We start from the raw sequence: 18,819 nt of genomic DNA, 5'->3' as shown, positions 1-18,819 counted from the left end.
AGAGGGATAGGATTTCTCATTAACGTGCACGTATACCTATATAGTGTAGGCCCTATAGTGTAATTAATGTACGTCGTTTTTTTATTTTTGAAAAAATAAAAGATTTATATTTAATGAAAAAGAAGGGATAACAAGTTTAATATAGTTTTAACTTTTAAATTTATATTTAAAATTATTTTTAAGTATTCAGCTTTTAAAACTACGTTTACGATGTCTTCGATTTCCGTGCCAAACCCAAAAACGAAGCATCGGTTACATTGTACGTAAATGAAGGCGTATGTGGCACGGTACCTGGCTTATCTGGTGAGCCGTTTTGCAGTATATAAGTTCACTACCCAGTTTTCCTTCATCGCGTCTGGTGATCCATACTAACGAAGGTCCTCCTTTAACCTTCCGCTTCCACGACATATTCACTAAATTTAAATCAAATAGGATGAAATTTTGTGCAACCTCCGAGAAAGGCAGAAGGGGAAAGAAGGCCGGATATGGGAGAACGAAAGGGAAAGGGAAAGTGGTGACCCCACTCGTCTGTCCGCTGACTCTTCTGCCTCGTGAAATATGGGAGAGAATTGCAGCAAGGGTTGCGTCGGCCTCGATCCATGATCTGTTTAACATGCAGGCGACCTGCAAGGTGTTTCTAGACGCAGCACGCTCACCTCCGGTGTACAAGGTGGCCTCCATGGCGGATATACCCGTCGTGTTCGGTTATGACATGGAGGATCGTCCTGAGGATGTGTTCCTTCTTAAAAGCGAGTGCCCAGGAAATCCGGCCGCTATATTCCGTATAGGGATGAGGGAATTCTTCTGGATGGGCCGAAGAGTCGGTGGGTGTGAGACCCTGCTTGAGGCCGCCGATGCGGGCGACGTCCAAGCCCGCTACATGTGTGCGATGCTGCTGCTGACGCCTGGTGTTGGGGACGAGGCAGACGCTGGCAGGGGGGTTGAAATGTTTGCGAACGTAATGGCTGCTGGAAAAATCGAGGTGTGCAGAGAACTCTTCGGGCAGTTGTTCGCAAATCCGCAGATTGGGGTCCAACCGTCGGATCCAGGGAAGCCCATAGTGTGCTGGTCAAGCGTCTGCCCGACCTGCGGGACCATGGGTGCCGCCACCGATTCGTCGAGTGTGTCGTGCATCCAATGCCTTGCCGAGTTTGAGGTGTTGCATTTCCTTAGTCTGTTTACTTTCAGATGAAGCTTGTTTGTAACCAAAGTTGAATGTATTTCATTGCTAATGATTCGTGCGGTTGAGTTGTTTGGCTTTGTAAATTTCCGCTTTCGTTGGTCATATAAATGACATATTCGAACCGATGTATATCATGGTGTTTTTACTTTTAAACGCTCCCACGCATAACCTTCAATAGAAGTACTATTACATAACTTCATTAGCTAATAGATCAATCGGAATATAAAAAAAAGAACAAACAGACCAGAAAAGCTCAATATTAGCGTTGGGCCTAAACAGTACAATACTAGACACCTTCTGTGCGCATTCCCATCCAAAAGGGAGAGGTGGTTAGGGTTGATGGTGGAATATACAATTTATTGTTTGGCCAATTCTATGGTGCCTGTAACTTTTGTGCCGAAATTGCCGAAGTAACTTTTTATGGTAAGTTTTAAATATTAAAAAATTGTTTACTTTTATATTTTTAATTTAAATATTAAATTTTATCTCATTTTAGTAAGTTAGGCAAATATATATAGGCACCATAGCATACGCCTGTTTGTTTTTTCTCTCACCTAGAGGCTAAGGAATGGAATAGTAAACAAATAAAGCAACTAGAGTGGTCAGGACTCAGGAGTAGGGGTGCAGGGAGTCTAGGTTCGCGAATAGTGGTGCAATTGCACCTGCAAAGAACAAATAAATAACATTTATCTTATTCCTTTATCAATATAATTATTATACTATCTGGACGCATCGATAAACGGAAACATCTATCGTCTATCCTCTTCATAATATCCGATAATCACTCTACGAAGTTCTTGCAAATGGCCGGAAGTCCCGAGAAGGACACTAAGAAAGTGGACGTATCCGTTCAGCACGAATGCCCGCTGAATCTCCTTCCTCGCGAAATTTGGTCGATTATTGCCACCAAGGTTGCATCGAGTTCGATTGAGGATCTGTTTAACATGCAGGCGACGTGTAAGGTTTTCCTCGGTGCGGCGAGATCAGACGCTGTATACAAGCATGCGACGCGGTTTTTAGGTAACCACGACGGCCCTGAAAGGAGATTCCTTGATCGGTGCCTGGAAGTGGGAAATGTGGATGCTATAGTCCGACATGGGTTCGTGGAATATCTACGGTTTGGTCGCCGTGACAAAGGCATGGAACTGCTTGCTAGGGCCTCAACGGAGGGCAGCGTCGAAGCAGGTTACCTGTCTTCCATGTAGTTAATGTTTGATCACGAAGACGAGGAAGACATGGTTAGGGGTGTTCAAATGATGGTGGGTTTTATCAAATCTGGCCAGCTAGAGAGCTACACCAATTTCTTGACGGACGTTTGCAAAGATAACAAGGTGATCTTAAATGAATTGTTGGCACGCATCTGAATGTCTGTGACTGTTCACCACTCACGCCAATCCTCCCCCAACTGTACTGTTGAGCGATTTGTCCAGTGTGACATGTGTGCAATGCCTGGCCGAATACGATGTCCGAAAGTTCCTGGGGACTTATTGCGTTTAAGTAGTTTTCTAAACCCCAATGATCGAGATTTTTTAGGAGTTTTTATTATGTAATTGCACTGAATGTATGTTTTATTATATAACAAGAGTGGGAATTAATTTGAATTTTGTTTTGATCAATGGCTTCGCATTCTCTGTTCGTTCGAGCAATCTATTTTGAAAGATGTATTTCCTATAAATTCACATAATATTAGGATATCAAAAAGTAACATGAGATTATGTATGTATTCCTTTGTTTTATTATGTAGTGTCTAGTGTAAAATGACGGTACGTGTACTTAAAATAGTAGAAACCCGTAAACATTCTCGGAAATCCAACGCACTGTCTCTGGTATTTGGTTCCGATATCAACAGATTAAAGTATATATAATCATATTATACGAGTTTAAGTTCCAGTACAGGAGATCAAATGGGAGACAAAACAAAAAAAAGGAAATAAAAGCATCATACATGCCTGGACGAAAAAAATGACATTTAGATATCAATAATGTGCAGCACATCAACCACCTCCGGCCCCGTCTTCATTCTACCCGGCCGGATGACGAGCACGACGGAGCAAAAACTTTTGCCTTTTCTCCACAACGTCCAGCCGGCGTTCTAGGTCACACCATGGAAGAGACTCAACCTGTTCCCGTTCATGGCGCTTGGCAATTTTTGCCTGTAATTCCTTCTCAGTGAGAACCAACTGTTGAAGGAGCGCGTCATTTTTTTGCTTCTCTGTTTTCAATTCTTTTTCAAGCCGTCGCTTTTCTTGCACCTTTTCCTCCAGTTCATCCTTCCTTGCCTCGAAGACGAACTTGGAGGCCATCAGCTCCACCGTTACCTGCCTCAGTTCTGCGTTGGTCGTTACAAGTGTAGCCTTTAACATCTCCTCCCTCTTAACCAGTGCCGCCTCAACGAGATCATAATCTGCGGACTTTTCATCTACGCGGATGATGTCGATAAGTGCATTGATCGAGAGTTTCGCGAGGTCGTCGGGACTAATGGCGTGTTCGGTGATGGATTGCTCTGACATTTTCTCGGGATAAGAGGACGACGACATAGTGGCAGTAAAGGAGAAGGGTATACTGAGAGTTGAGAGAAGGAGTTACGGCAAAGAAGAACTGAAGAAGGGTTAGTACTTAGTAGGGTTTGGGGTTGTGAATAACGGGCACGTATACATATATATAGTAGAAAGTTGCTTGCATGGGTTTTTTACGCAACTAACGTGTCAACGATGGGGTTTATTCATGAAAATAAGACATTAATTTAAACTATTTCGATGAAAAAAAAGGAAAGGATAACATTTAACATTTATTCGTTGAGTAATTAACGAAAGCAATTAAGGTTGTCATGAATATAACACAAGAATCGAAAAGTCAACATTAAATTTTTTGGTTGTAAAACCAAATCAGTTGAATTGGATAGCACATTAGTATTTCGTTCGTCCCTTATTAATTAACAATCTTATCTTTTCCAGAACCATCAGAAGAGAAACGTACGAGGCACTGAACCAATTAAAAAATATATATATCCTAACAGTAGAAAACATATCGTTGGTGGTCGTGTGTCGTCTTTATACTTTGTATAACCTATGGCCTAAGTTGCTTGCAAATGGCAGGAGGTTCCATGAATAACGGAAGGAAGAGGAAGGTAGCGAGGTCCGACACTGTTTACAAGGAGGCGTCGATGACGGAGTTGGCGAGTGCGTCCTTTTTAGACAACTGTGTGCAGTGTTTGGCCGATTAGAAGGTTCGGGTGTTCCTGGAGTTGTTTGCATTCGAATAAAAATTGCCCGTCTATCTTGGGGTTTCTGTTTTCCTGGTTTGTCGTTTATGATTCTCGTAAGTTGTATTACCGTATGAAGCATTATCTCCACTTTTGTTAACTTTAACCACGGTTATCCTCATACCAAATTAGATATATTTTTATTCTGTTTCCGTCTTCACGCGTGGGTAGACCTTGGTTAGTTTGACTTGGTCAGGCTCAATGGTGTAAATTGATTTATAGGTTTTCCCTTGCCTGGATGCTCAGTAGTGGAAGTGGATAAGGTGAGGTATACAATCGCGCGGACCCCACGTTCAGGAGTTAGCGTGTACGTCAATCCGAATTAGGTTCAGAAGCAGGTGTGCAGGGATGCTAGGGTCAGGTGTAGGGATGTGCTGGACCAAGTTAGATAGGAAGAAAAGAGTTTTGTTCTGTCAAATCAACGATAAAAAAAATGAATGCAATTAACCGAAAATAAAAAATTTACCATTTAATTCGATAACTTAATTTGATGTGATCACTTACGATTTTTAATCGGTTTAATATTCCATAATCTACAGAATACGACATGTATTTAATTGTTTTATCTGATTCTTTCCAATAATAACGATTATCGATGAGCTCCATTAAATTTGCAAACAACAAAAATGTCATTCACGTTTCCCATTTCCCATTTCTCATTTCTCATTTCCGGATATCTAGGCAAACTGGAAAATGAAAACCAGACTGCCCACCAGCGTTTGGCAAAAGGAAGCCACTTCTAATTGTACGTATAGATAAATACGGGTCTAAGTACATAAATTAAATGTACTAATTATCCGGTATTAACCATAATGATGGGCAACGAAACGATTTACACGCTAAGCCGTAAAAATTAACTAATGTCAGTGTATAATATAATATCTAAATTTTTTTTGGCCGATACTGATGAAGCGTGTTATACCGTTATTGTCCTTTTTATTTTAACTTGACCGGCCGGAGAGTATCGGTCGCTGTGTTGAAGTAGGAATTGCGGATGCTATACTCCGACAGGAGTTGCGGAGTATTTCCTGATTGCCTGCCGTGGCATTGGGATGAAACTGCTGTCTAGGGCCTGGACAGAGGGCAGTGTCGAAGCAGGTTACGTGTCTGCCATGTTGCTGCTGTGTGATCACGCATTACTACATAGCTTCATCCGAAAATAAAAAGAAAGAAAAAAAACTCAAATGCTGCGGAAATTAGATATAATTAAGAAAACCGAGTTTTACGCAGGGGTTACAGAACATGAAAAGAACAGCTAAAGAAATACGGAAACACCGCAAATAAAGACTTGGAAGATAGATGCGTAGGTCATATAGCCCAGACATCGTCTCCATTCTGCCCGGCGGTTTCCTGATAGTCAGAGCCGTCTGCCATTACCGCAGGTTGGCCATACAATTGGCGGACCAATAAACCTACCTTGATCTCCACAACCTCGAGCCTGCCTTCCATTTCACGCCACGAGGCCATCTGTTGCTGTTCCCTTTGACGAAGATCGGCAATTTCCGCTTTCAAAGCGTTTGATTTGTCTTCGAGTTTGCGAATGGTGGTTTGATGCTGTTCCATCTCCGTGCGCAACTTCTTTTTAAACCGGCGGCCTTGATCCAGTTGATGCTTCCTAATATTCGCCCTGACTTTCGCGGTGATTGCCTCGATCCTCGCCGTCCTTGCTTCGTCTTGTGTCCTACGAAGACTATCACTCAAAAACTTCATCCTCTATTGGAGGGTGTTGATCAGGTCTGCGGTCGGAGGTTCCTCGAGATCGCTCGGACTAATGGCGTGGTCGTCGAGGGATTCGTGCGACATTTTGTCGGACGAAGACCGGGAGGTTTGGTAGACGACAACGGCCCTTGAAGCAATGAATTTTCTCCCGGCAGAAGTTATGGATAAAGATAAGGATTATAGAAACTGATGAATGGTTATGGCTTGTGACGGACTTGTGCATTGATATACATTAACGAAAATCAAAATTTAAGTTAATAATAAATAAATTAATACATTTTAATGTGGTTAATTAATGTACGTATGCCATTCCTCGGAAAAATGAAGATAATAATGCACCTTGTAATTTTATCGATAAACGAAGAAAAAGCATGGTAAAACTTGTGGTGCATCAATTGCGCAAAATTCGCAATAAATGCAAATATTGGTAATGTGACGTTAGAGTAGACAGGAAGGGCTGAAGGCCTATGGACTGCTATGAATAACGTTGCAGACGGGAGTTGCGTTGATCTTATAAAAAAATGATTACTTGGCTATGCAATGGAGAGTCACCGAATGTGAGGTCAGTAAGGGGGAACAATTGTATTTTCCATAAGTTAAATTTTTAATACTAAACAAAAAACGCAAAAATAAAAATGATGGCAAGACGAGTCAAACAGTGCCAAAACGAGTCAAACAGTTGAAAAAATTATTACATAATAGTGATAATACATATATTACATAGGATAACCAAAAAAATATTAAGAACCCAATTTTATCCAATCAGTCAAAGAGGTGGACAAACAGGATCAATTCATAATCAGCCCTACAATGCACGCACGGAATATGAGCAGAACCTCCATCACCGTCGTTTACGTCCCACCCTCTTCCATAGCGTTGAAGGCGGGAAATAGCACCTATGTTTCCACGGCTTGGACATGCATGCGAAGAACAGACTCGATTCTCTGTGTTTAGCCTTGGCATCTGGTCACCTTTGACCGCATTAACATCATCTGGCTGTGGAGCTTCGGCTGAGGTTTCGCAGTCAGCTTTGGGTCCACCGGAGAGCTACATATAAAAAAAAGCCAAAATCAAATCAGTTATTTGTTTAAAGAATGTGTGAAGTACACCTGAGCAGAAGATTTACCTCAGACGCTTGCCGGGGCTGCGACTGCTCAACTGTATCTGCGTCGTAGACCTCTTCGCATACGTCCCTGCATATACCCCGTACGTGGCTGTTAATGCGAATATTCGTCTACCATGCATATGCAACGTACTGCGTTTTGTTGTATTCTAAAAGTCATAAATGAAACTTGTCTAACCTGTTGTGTGTGTCACCGTCGGAGCTCGAGCGTGCTTCACCGTCACCCATTGTTTTTCTTTTTTTTTTGTATTTCGAATATTGATGGTTTAGCACGGTAGGTGGGTTTATTTAATTGCAAAGGAACTTGCAAATGCCGACGGCTTTCTCCTCCGTTTACGGAATGTGATGCGTCTATGTTAACGGTACTCGGGTGTTGTGGATGGAGTCACGGGTATTTGTTGTAATCGTCAAACTCGCGACAAATCTTTCACTCCTATAGTACGTTCTTATTTGGGCTCGTTTTATGGTCTGTTCCGTATCCAAAAGTGAAAGTTCTGAGTGACACTATACTATAAAATTTTCTTTTGCAATCACTTATTCTGTGACCATTGCGGTCAAATCAATCCAAAACTATCGACAGGCCTCCACTCAGGCGCTAAGTCACACCATGCCTTCCCCACCCCTCCCCCCATTATTTTAATTCATTATATCGTAGAGGCATGGGACTGCGCGCTATATATGCGATGGGCGTAATGCTGAATTTCCTACACAAGTAAACCGTCAAAAGGTATTCGTTGGGAGATGGGACAAAGCCAAAATGGCTAATACATTTGCTTCCTTTAGCTATCCGGTTCCCTTCCCAGCGTACGTATTAACCTTTTGTCCAAAGTTGTGCCATTCTTGTTTAAAGCATAAATATCTATAGAAAGCGTATTGTCCCATACCCCGAATTGACATATACACCTGCTCGTTTGCAGCTACCCATGCTCTAGGTCAGCGCATCATAAAGTTTCGCCTCGTGCGCATCACGACGAAATTAGTGGCGGAGGTTGCTTTCCACTATCGTGCGCGGATTAGTAGCATCTAGTTCTCTCCAGGTTATGAGCACCATTGCCCACGAATCTGGTTACGTTATTTTTTAAGCATAAAGCACATGGTTTAGTTTTAGGTGGACATTCCAATGAAGTCCTGGAAAACGACCGATGGATATAATTTCAGATTGAAGATTTGATGGACATGTGTCCTTTTTAGTAGACCAAAAATTGAAGTTGGTGCAACATAATTTTTTTTCTTTGGTTTAAATCCTAAACCCTAAACCCTAAACCCTAAACCCTAAATCATAAACCCTAAACCCTAAACCCTAAACCCTAAACCCTTAAACTTAAACCATAAACCATAAATCATAACCCTAAACCCTAAACCCCAAACCATAAACCATAAACCTTAAACCCTAAACCCTAAACACTAAACCCTAAACCCTAAACCATAAACCCTAAACCCTAAACCATAAACCCTTAACCCTAAACCCTAAATCAAAAACCCTAAACCCTAAACCCTAAACACTAAACAATAAATCCTAAAACCTAAACCCTAAACCCTAAACCATAAACCCTACCACAAACCTTAAACCATAAATAATAACCATTAACCCTAAACCCTAAACCCTTAAACTTAAACCATAAACCCTAAACCCTAAACCCTAAACCATAAACCATAAACCATAAATCATAAACCCTAAACCCAAAAAACTAAACCCTAAACACTAAACCCTTAACCCTAAACCCTAAACCCTAAACACTAAACCCTAAACCATAAACCATAAACCCTAAACCCTAAACCCTTAATCCTAAACCCTAAACCCTAAACCCTATACCATAAACCTTAAACCCTAAACCCTAAACCATATACCCTAAACCGTAAACCCTAAACCCTTAACCCTAAACCCTAAATACTTAACCCTAAACCCTAAACCATAAACCATAAACCCTAAACCCTTAACCCTTAACCATAAACCCTAAACCCTAAACCCAAAACCCTAAACCATAAACACTAAACCCTAAACCATAAACCCTACCACAAACCCTAAATCATAAACCCTAAACCATAAACCCTAAACTTTAAACCCTAAACCCTAAACCATAAACCCTAAACCCTAAACCCTAAACCATAAACCCTAAATCCTAAACCCTAATCCCTAAACCATAAACCATAATCCCTAAACCCTAAACAATAAATCCTAAACCCTATACCCTAAACCATAAACCCTACCACAAACCCTAAATCATAAACCATAAACCATAAACCATAAACCCTAAACCCTTAACCTTAAACCATAAACCATAAATCATAAACCCTAAACCCTAAACCCTAAACCATAAATCATAAACCCTAAACCCTAAACCCTAAACCCTTAACCCTAAACCCTAAACCCTAAACCCTAAAGCACAAACCCTAAAGGTCTGACCGTTCATCACCCTTTTCATTCAAGGTCTGCTAGAAGCACTAGCCTTCCACCATCATTCTCACTCAATATTCCAAGTCTCACCATTTTTACGTAATGAAACATCTGATGGAAGTATTGATCCTCTACCACATTTTCAGACAATATACATCTGAAAATCTTACTGCATATATTCCTTCTAAGTATTTTTTTATCATTTTATCACTATTTTTACTGCATATATATATATATATATATTCATTATTTCGTTCATTGGCTAAGCCCGTTAACACTATCCAGATTATACAGCCCCACCCATCAATTCCTAAATCCTCCTCATATAATGCATCAAACCCAGGTGAGCCGAAGGAGCGACAGTAGTGGGATAGCACAGCGTGTAGGAGGACAACGAGCAAATATAAGGTTGATGTATGGTCGGGCCTCATCTGGAGCGGGTGCGGGGACTTTATTGGATTCGGGCGGAGCACTGTTGTTGAGTTGGTTCGGGGCGATCTGCTGACCCAGAACCGCAGACAAAAAATTTAAAAAAGCTTTCCTTGGTATTGTGGCAGGACTCTTCTGTTTTATCTTCTTTGAATTTAGAATAAATCGAATTTATTGTCACCTAATATCACGATATTTCTTGAAAAACGATGTTTAATATTTTATTTTATTTAAGGGGAATTGACGTCTCTTGATGTGAATTGAGTGACTGCTCCAGACTGCCCGCGGAACAAGATAGTCAGACTAACCATGATGCCCAACGCTACGCGCTCATCAACTATATAATACAGAAAATGTGGAAACTGTATAATATACGCTTCCATCTACTCGATTGCCATTGTTGTGGCTAGTCTAACTCACGGCATTGAAAGAAAAAAATAAATACGAAAAGAAAGCAACTTGAGTATGGAAAATCAATTTCCGGATTCGTTGGCTGATATGGGTGAGCAGATCCTTCCAAACGATCTGTTGATAGAGATTTTCACTCGAACTGACCCGAAGACGGCGGCGAGATGCAGAACCGCAAGCACAACCTGGCGTGTCCGACTGTCTTTCGAGAGATTTAGGGGAGACAACACGCTCACAAACATTGAAAAACACCGTAAGGTATTGCTCTAGATTGGTGACCCAGAGAGGTACGGTTCAACCCAGGCTTTTTGCATTGTGGACTGTGTAGGCGGAGGAAGAGAAGCCGCGGCAATGCCAGAACAACTGGGTCCCGCGGATGATGGACTGTTATCGGCTCTGATTGCGGTGTGATCTGCGTCCAGTATAGCACGAATGGTCCTGATTTGAGACTCCTGTTATGGAACCCGCTGCTGTGAATCGCTCGTCAACTGGACGATCCGGCCGATAAACTGCTTAAACAAGCCATCATCGGATACGCGTTTGGATACCGGGCGGGAACTGACAATTAGTGCGTCGTCCGTATGTCAAAGAGGCACGTCCTAGACAGGTTTTTGCACTGCAATGTTTTCAATTCGGTAGATGAAAGCTGGAAACACGCGTACATAAACGATCAGCGTCTCACTCACCTTGACGAGGGCCAGCTTTTCACCTTGGTAAGGCCGTGTGGGTAAACTGGGGTGGACGTGGTTTGACGATTGCAACGCATGTGGTAGTGTTGGATGCAGACACATTTCTTCTGAGCAAGATAAGGATAAACCGTAGCTTAATTCAGCACGTGCAGGCACTACGTGTGCTCGACGGCATCCCACACCTGGTCGGCTATGAATGATCCCTGCACCGAGGACTATCAACCATATGGTGCAAGATTGACTTGGAATCCATGTGCGTTGTCCCGTTCATCAAGCTAGGAGTTGCCGGTCAGCATGGCGTTCCATGGAATCCTGTGACGATCATGGGTGATCGTATGATCACAATGCGCGAAAACAATCACAAACGGGCAAGAGGTGCTAACGGTGGTTTTCTGACGGAGATTTCGTTGGTTCAGATTAATTTAGTTAACCGACACAGAGTCACCGCATTCAATGGTGAGTGGCCGAGTGACATGAACCTTCAGCGCGTTATAACTGTGGGAGTGGGTTGTCTAGTTCCCTAATGGAGCGGCCGCTACTGTGATTCGATCACATAAGCGGTAGGCACTCATGGCGTAAATCCGTCGCGAGGACATATGGACCAGTTGTATCGTTGTTTGTATTCCGGGTATGCTTAAAATAAGCTTTTCGAATGGATTGATGTGTATCATGTTTTATTATACTTGGTAGAATGAATATGCGAAATGAAAATTATCTTATTAGATTGAAAAGACAGTACCAGTGCAATCAAATCCACGCTACAATTAAGGCTAAACAAATCCATTGAACTAATTATGTTTTCAGTCGTGAACACCAAAAAAAAATTACAAATAAAAATTCTCAACAAGCGATCATGATCGGTAAAAAACCAACAAAATGATCGCAGATATCAGCACGGTGATCAAAACACCTCGCCTCCTCGTCGTCGCGACACTCGCAAGCATGTTGTCTTCCATGGCCGTAGAGGCTGAAATGGCGGCCTCCAGATCTGCCCTTGTTTCATGCAAACTCTGTTGCAAAGAACGCAGCTCGTCAAGGAGTTCCTGTCTTGTCTTCTTCAACTCCGTGTTCTCACTTCTAATGCCCTCGTTTGTTTCCAGCAACCTGCGAATGACATCGGAGTAACGAGCCGGGGGCTCTGGATTGTACCACTGAAAAAACGAGCATTTCTTGCTGGTTCTGTACCCAGAACATCCATAAAACCTTCTGCCCGGATAGTCACATTTCCAAGAGGTTCTGATTGGCGGCCTCACGCCACAGTGACATCGAGGCGTCGGTGCATCGACGGAGGACAAGCTTATGGAAGAGGATCCCTGCATTGTGTATTCAATAGTTCACGGGGAGAGTAAAAGACTGGCTTTTGAAATAGCCCTGCGCAACGAGGGTTCATATTCACCTCTCTGCTAATGGCATCATGTCCTCGCATCCCAACGGTCTTCTTGTTGACTGACACCTGTGACGCCAACTTGGCACGGAACGGTCGATTATAGCCCCCAACCGCGGGCCGGATGCATCTTACACCATGTAGTTATTAGCTGACGATCTAAACCATCAACATTAAATATGTGACCCGTTTTCTCTGCTTGTTATAATCTTTCTCTATGAAAAAATTCGAAAAAAATAATTCATATGTAATTATGTAATTATGTAATTATCTTGTTGTCAAGTAATCTCTTATTATTCCTTGTTAAACGATATTGATTAATAAGTTGTTTTATATATTTCTGTATTTAAGGGGCATTTACGTTTTTTGATATGACGTGATTGACATACCCATCATGATGCACAACTGCGCGTCTGAGCGCTACACTCTAGCAAAACTGAAGAAGTGTATAGCAAAACTGACCTCATGCAATGGCAGATCACCTTTTGCTATCTTAGGAAGCACTTTGCAAAGGCTTGAATATTGGACGGCACCCGTGGTTACCTAACCGGTGCAATTCTAAACGCATGTGATGCATCCTGCCTGGATGGAGCTGACCGTCTTCAGACTCCAAGAAAGGTGTTTGCAGACCCAACTTTTTGACCGAGCAACAGCTAGCCTAGTCAAATATCTTCACAAATCAAACCATCTCAAAACACAACCATCTCCATGCAAAACCAACGCGGACCAACTCATCGGACGCCGACGACCGATACTGCAACCAACAATGGTAGATAATGGGACACCCGCTGCATCCAACAACGTCAATGACGACACGGCCAGGTACTGTTGTGGTGCATCGACCGTTTTTTGTTTATTTATTTATTTATTTTTGGTAGTTATGATTATTCTGCTCCCGATTCTTCTGAGTTAGTAGTATACCCCAACATACTAACAGGCACCCAATGCTAGGAGGACCAGCTAACACTGGGCCCCAACGACACCACTCCAAACGATGCGTTGCTGGAAATAATGAGAGAGGTGCTCATGAACACAAAGGTTGGTAACACTCGTCTCACTTTCCGCTCTAACTGAATTGGTAAATCCAACCATCTGACAGATCTGTTACGATTTTCAATGGAAGAGCACGCAACGCCGAATGGATAGGGTCGAAGCGGAAATGGTGACGATTTGGTTGTTGGTGGGCGGTCTCAGAGAGCCTGTCACCCAGAGGCTAAAGGGACATGCGGATAAAGTCAACGCAATGTCCGATGAAAACCGGATTGAGAAACAGAGACAGCCTGTCGCCGAAAAGGTACACATGCACAACCCGATGTCACGTACCTCCATTCCCAACCGTAGACAGTTGATGATTCCAGGACCGATGAAGAAGAGACTTCATCAGTCGTTGACAATAAGCAGCGGCGGAGACGTCGAAACGTCTGTTTACGATGAAGATGACGATCCGAAACCGGCCATGTACCCAAAGATGTGCAGGTCAAATACGCACGGCGTCAAAAATAACCCGAAGGGTGGCATGGCTACAAACTTCTTCCATCGATTCAAGAAAAAGGTATACGGGGGTAACCGAGGGACTATATCGCCCGAACGGACCAATAATGTAGACAACCCGACAGGACGCAATGGACTGCAGCCAACGCAAAACAGAAAAAGCATTTTTCCCTTTAACACAATGACGTCATCCGACGAGAGCTCATCGAAGCCTGAAAGCAGCCACGGACGGACAGCCGACACCTATAAGCATATTCCGCGATGACCCCCCTCAAACTTGACCAAGAAGGGAACAAACACCACCAACGCATGGCCGGTGAACGACCCTGATAAACTGGTATAGAACTCAATTTCAATTCCTTTACCACCTGCAATCATCAATCCATCAATGTGTGACACATTGTAACCCTTTTTTTTCCACCATCCACTATAGATGCTCCCGCTGCGGTTCTCCCGGGAATATGGCCGGTCCCTACCGCGACCACTGACCCTAACAACGCCTACAGAACATCGTCATCGCGTGGGCTGGAATATGAAACCTAATGGGAGGATCGTGCTTCATGGAGGATGGAATGCTGTCTGGGAACGCTATCGCCTAAGGGATCAGTGGCTTGTGTTGTTTCGTTATCACGCCATTCAAAACACAATGTACGTCATGTTCTTCAACGGTCATACAATGGAAATCAACTACTTGGCCCATGCTGGCCCGGGGACGGACTGCACTTGTATAACCTATCCGTCGGCCCCCAGGTCAAGGCACATAGCCGATGGGTTCAGATCGTCCAATCCGTTCTTTGTAAGTCCAATCCTGCACCGCCTGGCAAACCGTTTTCTCGTAAGTGTGCCGACAATTGTTTTTAAAGGTAACTATTTCCTATCCTATTGTTCTAGTCAACTATTTTATTGATCTCACCCTAAAAAAATATGTCTTCGCTTCCAGCCGAATGTCCCCCCGCTGCCGGGAGTATGCGAGGATAGCCCAATTTCGATTACCAACGAGAGGGGCGCGTGGACCGTTCGGTATACGCACTATGTCGGGAGGACGAACATATGTTTTGGAATGGGCTGGTCTGCCTTAGCAACTGCATGCCAACTAAGACACGGCCATGTGTGTGTCTTCGAACGGCTGGCGCCGCAAGAATACCGGCTGCATATATATTGAGAACTCCTGTCTCCTAAACCCCCAGCCACCGCCCCCTAACTCCATCCAAGTAACTCGGTCAATGGTGTTTTCTTGCCTCAGTTTGTCAAGTACGGTGGTGCAAGTTGCATGTCCATACATCTGAATCTTTAATCTATATGTTATTACCAGGAATACAATTCTACATTGCCGTCATTAGCTTATGCTTTGGATGATAAACATGATAATCCTTTCTGTTGTTAATGTGCACGTTGCATTACAAATGGACTGATCTCCCAATATTTGAAATGTATGTCAATTAGTGCATGTGAAGTTTGAATGTAAACTTAAGCTGTCAAGCTTGAATGTAATCCGATTCACTTCACCTACATTTTGTAGCTTTGCATTTTGAATTTTGAAACTTCACACTGATTTGTTAATACCCCCAAAATGCTAACTAGTAGTGGTTGTTTATTGATTCGAAATTGTTGCCGTGCTTCATTTAGTGCATTTTACTCATCACTTCAGGTGTTTTAAGCGTGTGTTTTAAATTACATCCAGAAGCAATGATCCCTTACAAAGAATTTCAAATTCGTGATTGAACCACATGTATTTTCCAACAAGTTTTTTTATGAGACGTGCATCTGAATATCCACTGAACGTTACTACCAACTACATACAAAATATCCACTTACCACACATACAAAATATCCACTAAACATAGAATCGCTGTAAACATGCCCCTAACTACCATGTCCGGTTCAACAAAAGGGTGGACAACGACCGAATAATAATACATCAGGTTTGACAGTCGATTTGCAGCTATTCACATGACACCACTTCACGCCTACACATCCTGAATCCCGATTAAAAACGGTGATATCTATAGCACATCCACATACCAAGGAAAGCCAACGTACCAAAAACTTGCTTTAACGTGGACGACATGTAGACGGTTCTGTACCTATTTGAAATGTAGACAACATTCGGTGTGCGGCTACAACCTACCGGAGAACGTGAAAGGGTTCGACCAACCCGCCATTGCAACACACGGTGGTGACGACTGTAGGCCCCCTTTGCTCAATCGGCGAGAGACATGACTGGCCCGGACGTGTTGGTCCCAGCAAAGTTGCTGTTAGCAAACCCAGCCTGCGTGTCACTATCGGAGCATTGGAACGAAGGAATCTCCGCGGTCGCATACAGATCGCCGGATAGGTTATCATAGACCTGACACCAATGTAAAAAACAAATTATTAGATCCATTTAACAGAGCAGAAAACTTAACTACATCGTCTATAGAGCGACCAACCCACCATGTCATTGTCCATCGAATCCATGTCTTCTGCAACTGCGCTGGATGGTTCCATTGTACGACGCTCCGGACACGTTGTCCTGTTGTGTCCCACCTCCCGGCACAAACGACATCGCTGGGTCTTCTTTCCACCATGAGCACCGTTACCCTTTGTATTGCGCTTGGGTGGATTCCGTGCCGGGGGTCTGCCACCCTCAGTAGGTGGCCCCTCGTGTGGAAAACTGGTGTTCCCTGCATCTTCGTTCTCGAAGTGCTTCAGCATCAGCACGGCAATGTCTCTTGCAAACTGGAACTTTTCGATGCTGTGACATGTAATCTTGCACACTTTTCGGTACCAATCCATCAGGCACCAGTGTTGCGTCAGTTGTACAGAATCCCAAATCACGCCCATCGACTGCATCACCACAAGTTTTGCATCCTTAGTCCATCTCGGTAATATCAGAGACCTTGGGATCTCATGAACATTGTTAAGAATAAGCACCGCAATTATATGTTCATAGGGGACCCCGAAACATTCCATTCTCATGCACGTGCATCGGACCTCCCTTGTATCAGACGTTGCAACAACACGCCACTCCTTCCCCGGAGTGCCGTATCGAGAGACGGTGTGAATAAAATAGGAACCGTTGTCTTCAGAGTCAACCACCCTCATTGCACAGGCCCTGTTAAGAATGAGAACAAACAAATAGAATATCGCACGAGTGTAGTTGTCGGCTGCACTCCGCTCCAGCTATTTCAGGTTGGTGGTCATAACAGGGTCACCCTTTGCACACTCGAAATCAGCCTCCACCTCCTTTGCGCGCACGAACATCAAGCATCGATGGAAATGACGTAAAAACTCAGTGTAGCTGTATCGAGACTTAACATACCGTGATATCATAGCGTGCAAGCCCTCGCACCTTGATGTTGTTCGAAATCCGGCAAAGAACTTTCCCCGTATGTGTGCTGTGGCCCAACTGTGCCTTTTCTCGTACATGTCCTGTACCCATCTTTTATCGGCCACGCCAAATTTCTCAACCATCTCAAACCACTTTCTCTGAAATGTTCAGACCTCGTAGTCGCTGAGCATGCAATCCCAAACATCCTGGTGAATTTGGGCTTTCCAATGTTGCTCGTGGCGTTTCGGAGTAGATGCCAAGCGCAGAGTCGATGGTGAGCCTCTGGAAAAACTTGCTCGATCGCAGACTTCATTTGCTTGTCACCGTCGGTTATTATGGACACGGGAGCCTTCCCTTTCATTGAAGTTTGCAACTGCTGAAGCAGCCAGACATAGGTCTCTTCTTTCTCGTCTGTCACCAGTGCAGTGGCAAAGACAACCGTTTGGTTGTGGTGATTCACACCGGAGAATACTACAAGAGGTGAAAGGTAAACATTTTTCTTTTACGTTGCATCAAATGCAACCACGTCTCCAAACACCTGGTAATCAATTTGGCTGGTGCCGTCACACCAAAACAAGTGTTGCAACATGCCCTCACCGTCAACAACTTCCTTGTAGTACAGTGCTGGATCATTTGCCTTGCACTCTTGGAGATACCTTAGGCACGATTCCGCATCTAGGCCACCCTCCATTCGTTGCTTCGCATTTACATTGTGCATGTTCCTTGTTGTGTACGGGGCATTATGATACCCGCTGGCCAGGCTCGCCATAAAATTGTGGATTCGGGAGACGCCAATGCCCCCTTTACGCATGTCGTTCATCTGCTCGATGTCCGCTTCGCTCATCTTCCGATGGCCCGGGAGCATGGAAGAAAATCGCAACTCAAGAACGTGGTGGTTATGCGCGTCTGAAAAGAACGCAACGTGCCAACGTCCTGATTCATCGTCCATGCTGAGTAGCATCCTTGCAGGGCATCCACACCGTGTCTCGGCCCTCGGCCTCTTTTGCCGGTTAGGCATCGAGTAGAACTTCGGGGATCGGAACCCTTGTCGGTGGCACACGAACTCCTGCCGTATCCTTACTTCGCCGCGTTTTTTGCTTCTAGAACGCCTCGCGCCGAAGCCATGGTGCTTTGCATATTACTAGTAGAACTCAAATGCAATGTCAACATCTGCGAAATTAAACCGGAGAACATCCTCCGCGCTCAAGTTCAAAAAATCAATCCAACCTATGGACTCGCCGGAATCAACGGCGTAAAACTTGTCTTCCGCATAATTCTCAGACATTCCTCCGGCGCCGTCCAAACTGTTTTCCAATTCAACCGCATCCCCATTGTCGACATCGGCCTCTGCATGATAGTCGTGTTCTGTATCATCTTCCTGAAAGTCGTTCTCGTCCGACTCAAACCCTGCAGAGCGTTCGCCCAC

At 43.7% G+C, this 18,819-nt stretch overlaps 4 protein-coding genes across 4 annotated transcripts; 2 read left to right on the top strand and 2 right to left on the bottom strand.

The window, feature by feature from the left end:
* Nucleotides 1-433: 433 nt before the first annotated feature.
* LOC107480709 (uncharacterized) lies at nucleotides 434-1,192 on the top strand. The gene has a single exon (XM_016100869.1). It carries the CDS (start codon nucleotides 434-436, stop codon nucleotides 1,190-1,192), a length of 759 nt encoding a protein of 252 aa, XP_015956355.1.
* Nucleotides 1,193-1,986: 794 nt separating this feature from the next.
* On the top strand, nucleotides 1,987-2,388 carry LOC107480710 (putative F-box protein At1g67623). The gene has a single exon (XM_016100870.1). It carries the CDS (start codon nucleotides 1,987-1,989, stop codon nucleotides 2,386-2,388), a length of 402 nt encoding a protein of 133 aa, XP_015956356.1.
* A 9,671-nt stretch (nucleotides 2,389-12,059) lies between these two features.
* On the bottom strand, nucleotides 12,060-12,527 carry LOC107480711 (uncharacterized). Its single transcript, XM_016100871.1, has one exon. The coding sequence runs from the start codon at nucleotides 12,525-12,527 to the stop codon at nucleotides 12,060-12,062; it is 468 nt and encodes a 155-aa protein (XP_015956357.1).
* A 3,756-nt stretch (nucleotides 12,528-16,283) lies between these two features.
* On the bottom strand, nucleotides 16,284-18,411 carry LOC107480712 (uncharacterized). Its single transcript, XM_052258467.1, has 5 exons — nucleotides 17,991-18,411; nucleotides 17,686-17,864; nucleotides 17,385-17,551; nucleotides 16,517-17,177; nucleotides 16,284-16,430 (listed from the first exon to the last, which is right to left on the bottom strand). Exons 1-5 carry the CDS (start codon nucleotides 18,409-18,411, stop codon nucleotides 16,284-16,286), a joined length of 1,575 nt encoding a protein of 524 aa, XP_052114427.1.
* Nucleotides 18,412-18,819: the final 408 nt, after the last annotated feature.

Source organism: Arachis duranensis, chromosome 3 (assembly GCF_000817695.3).
Source record: "Arachis duranensis cultivar V14167 chromosome 3, aradu.V14167.gnm2.J7QH, whole genome shotgun sequence".
NCBI lineage: Eukaryota > Viridiplantae > Streptophyta > Magnoliopsida > Fabales > Fabaceae > Arachis > Arachis duranensis.
The sequence above is the reverse complement of the archived record's forward strand: the minus strand, read 5'-3'. Positions and strand labels throughout refer to the sequence as shown.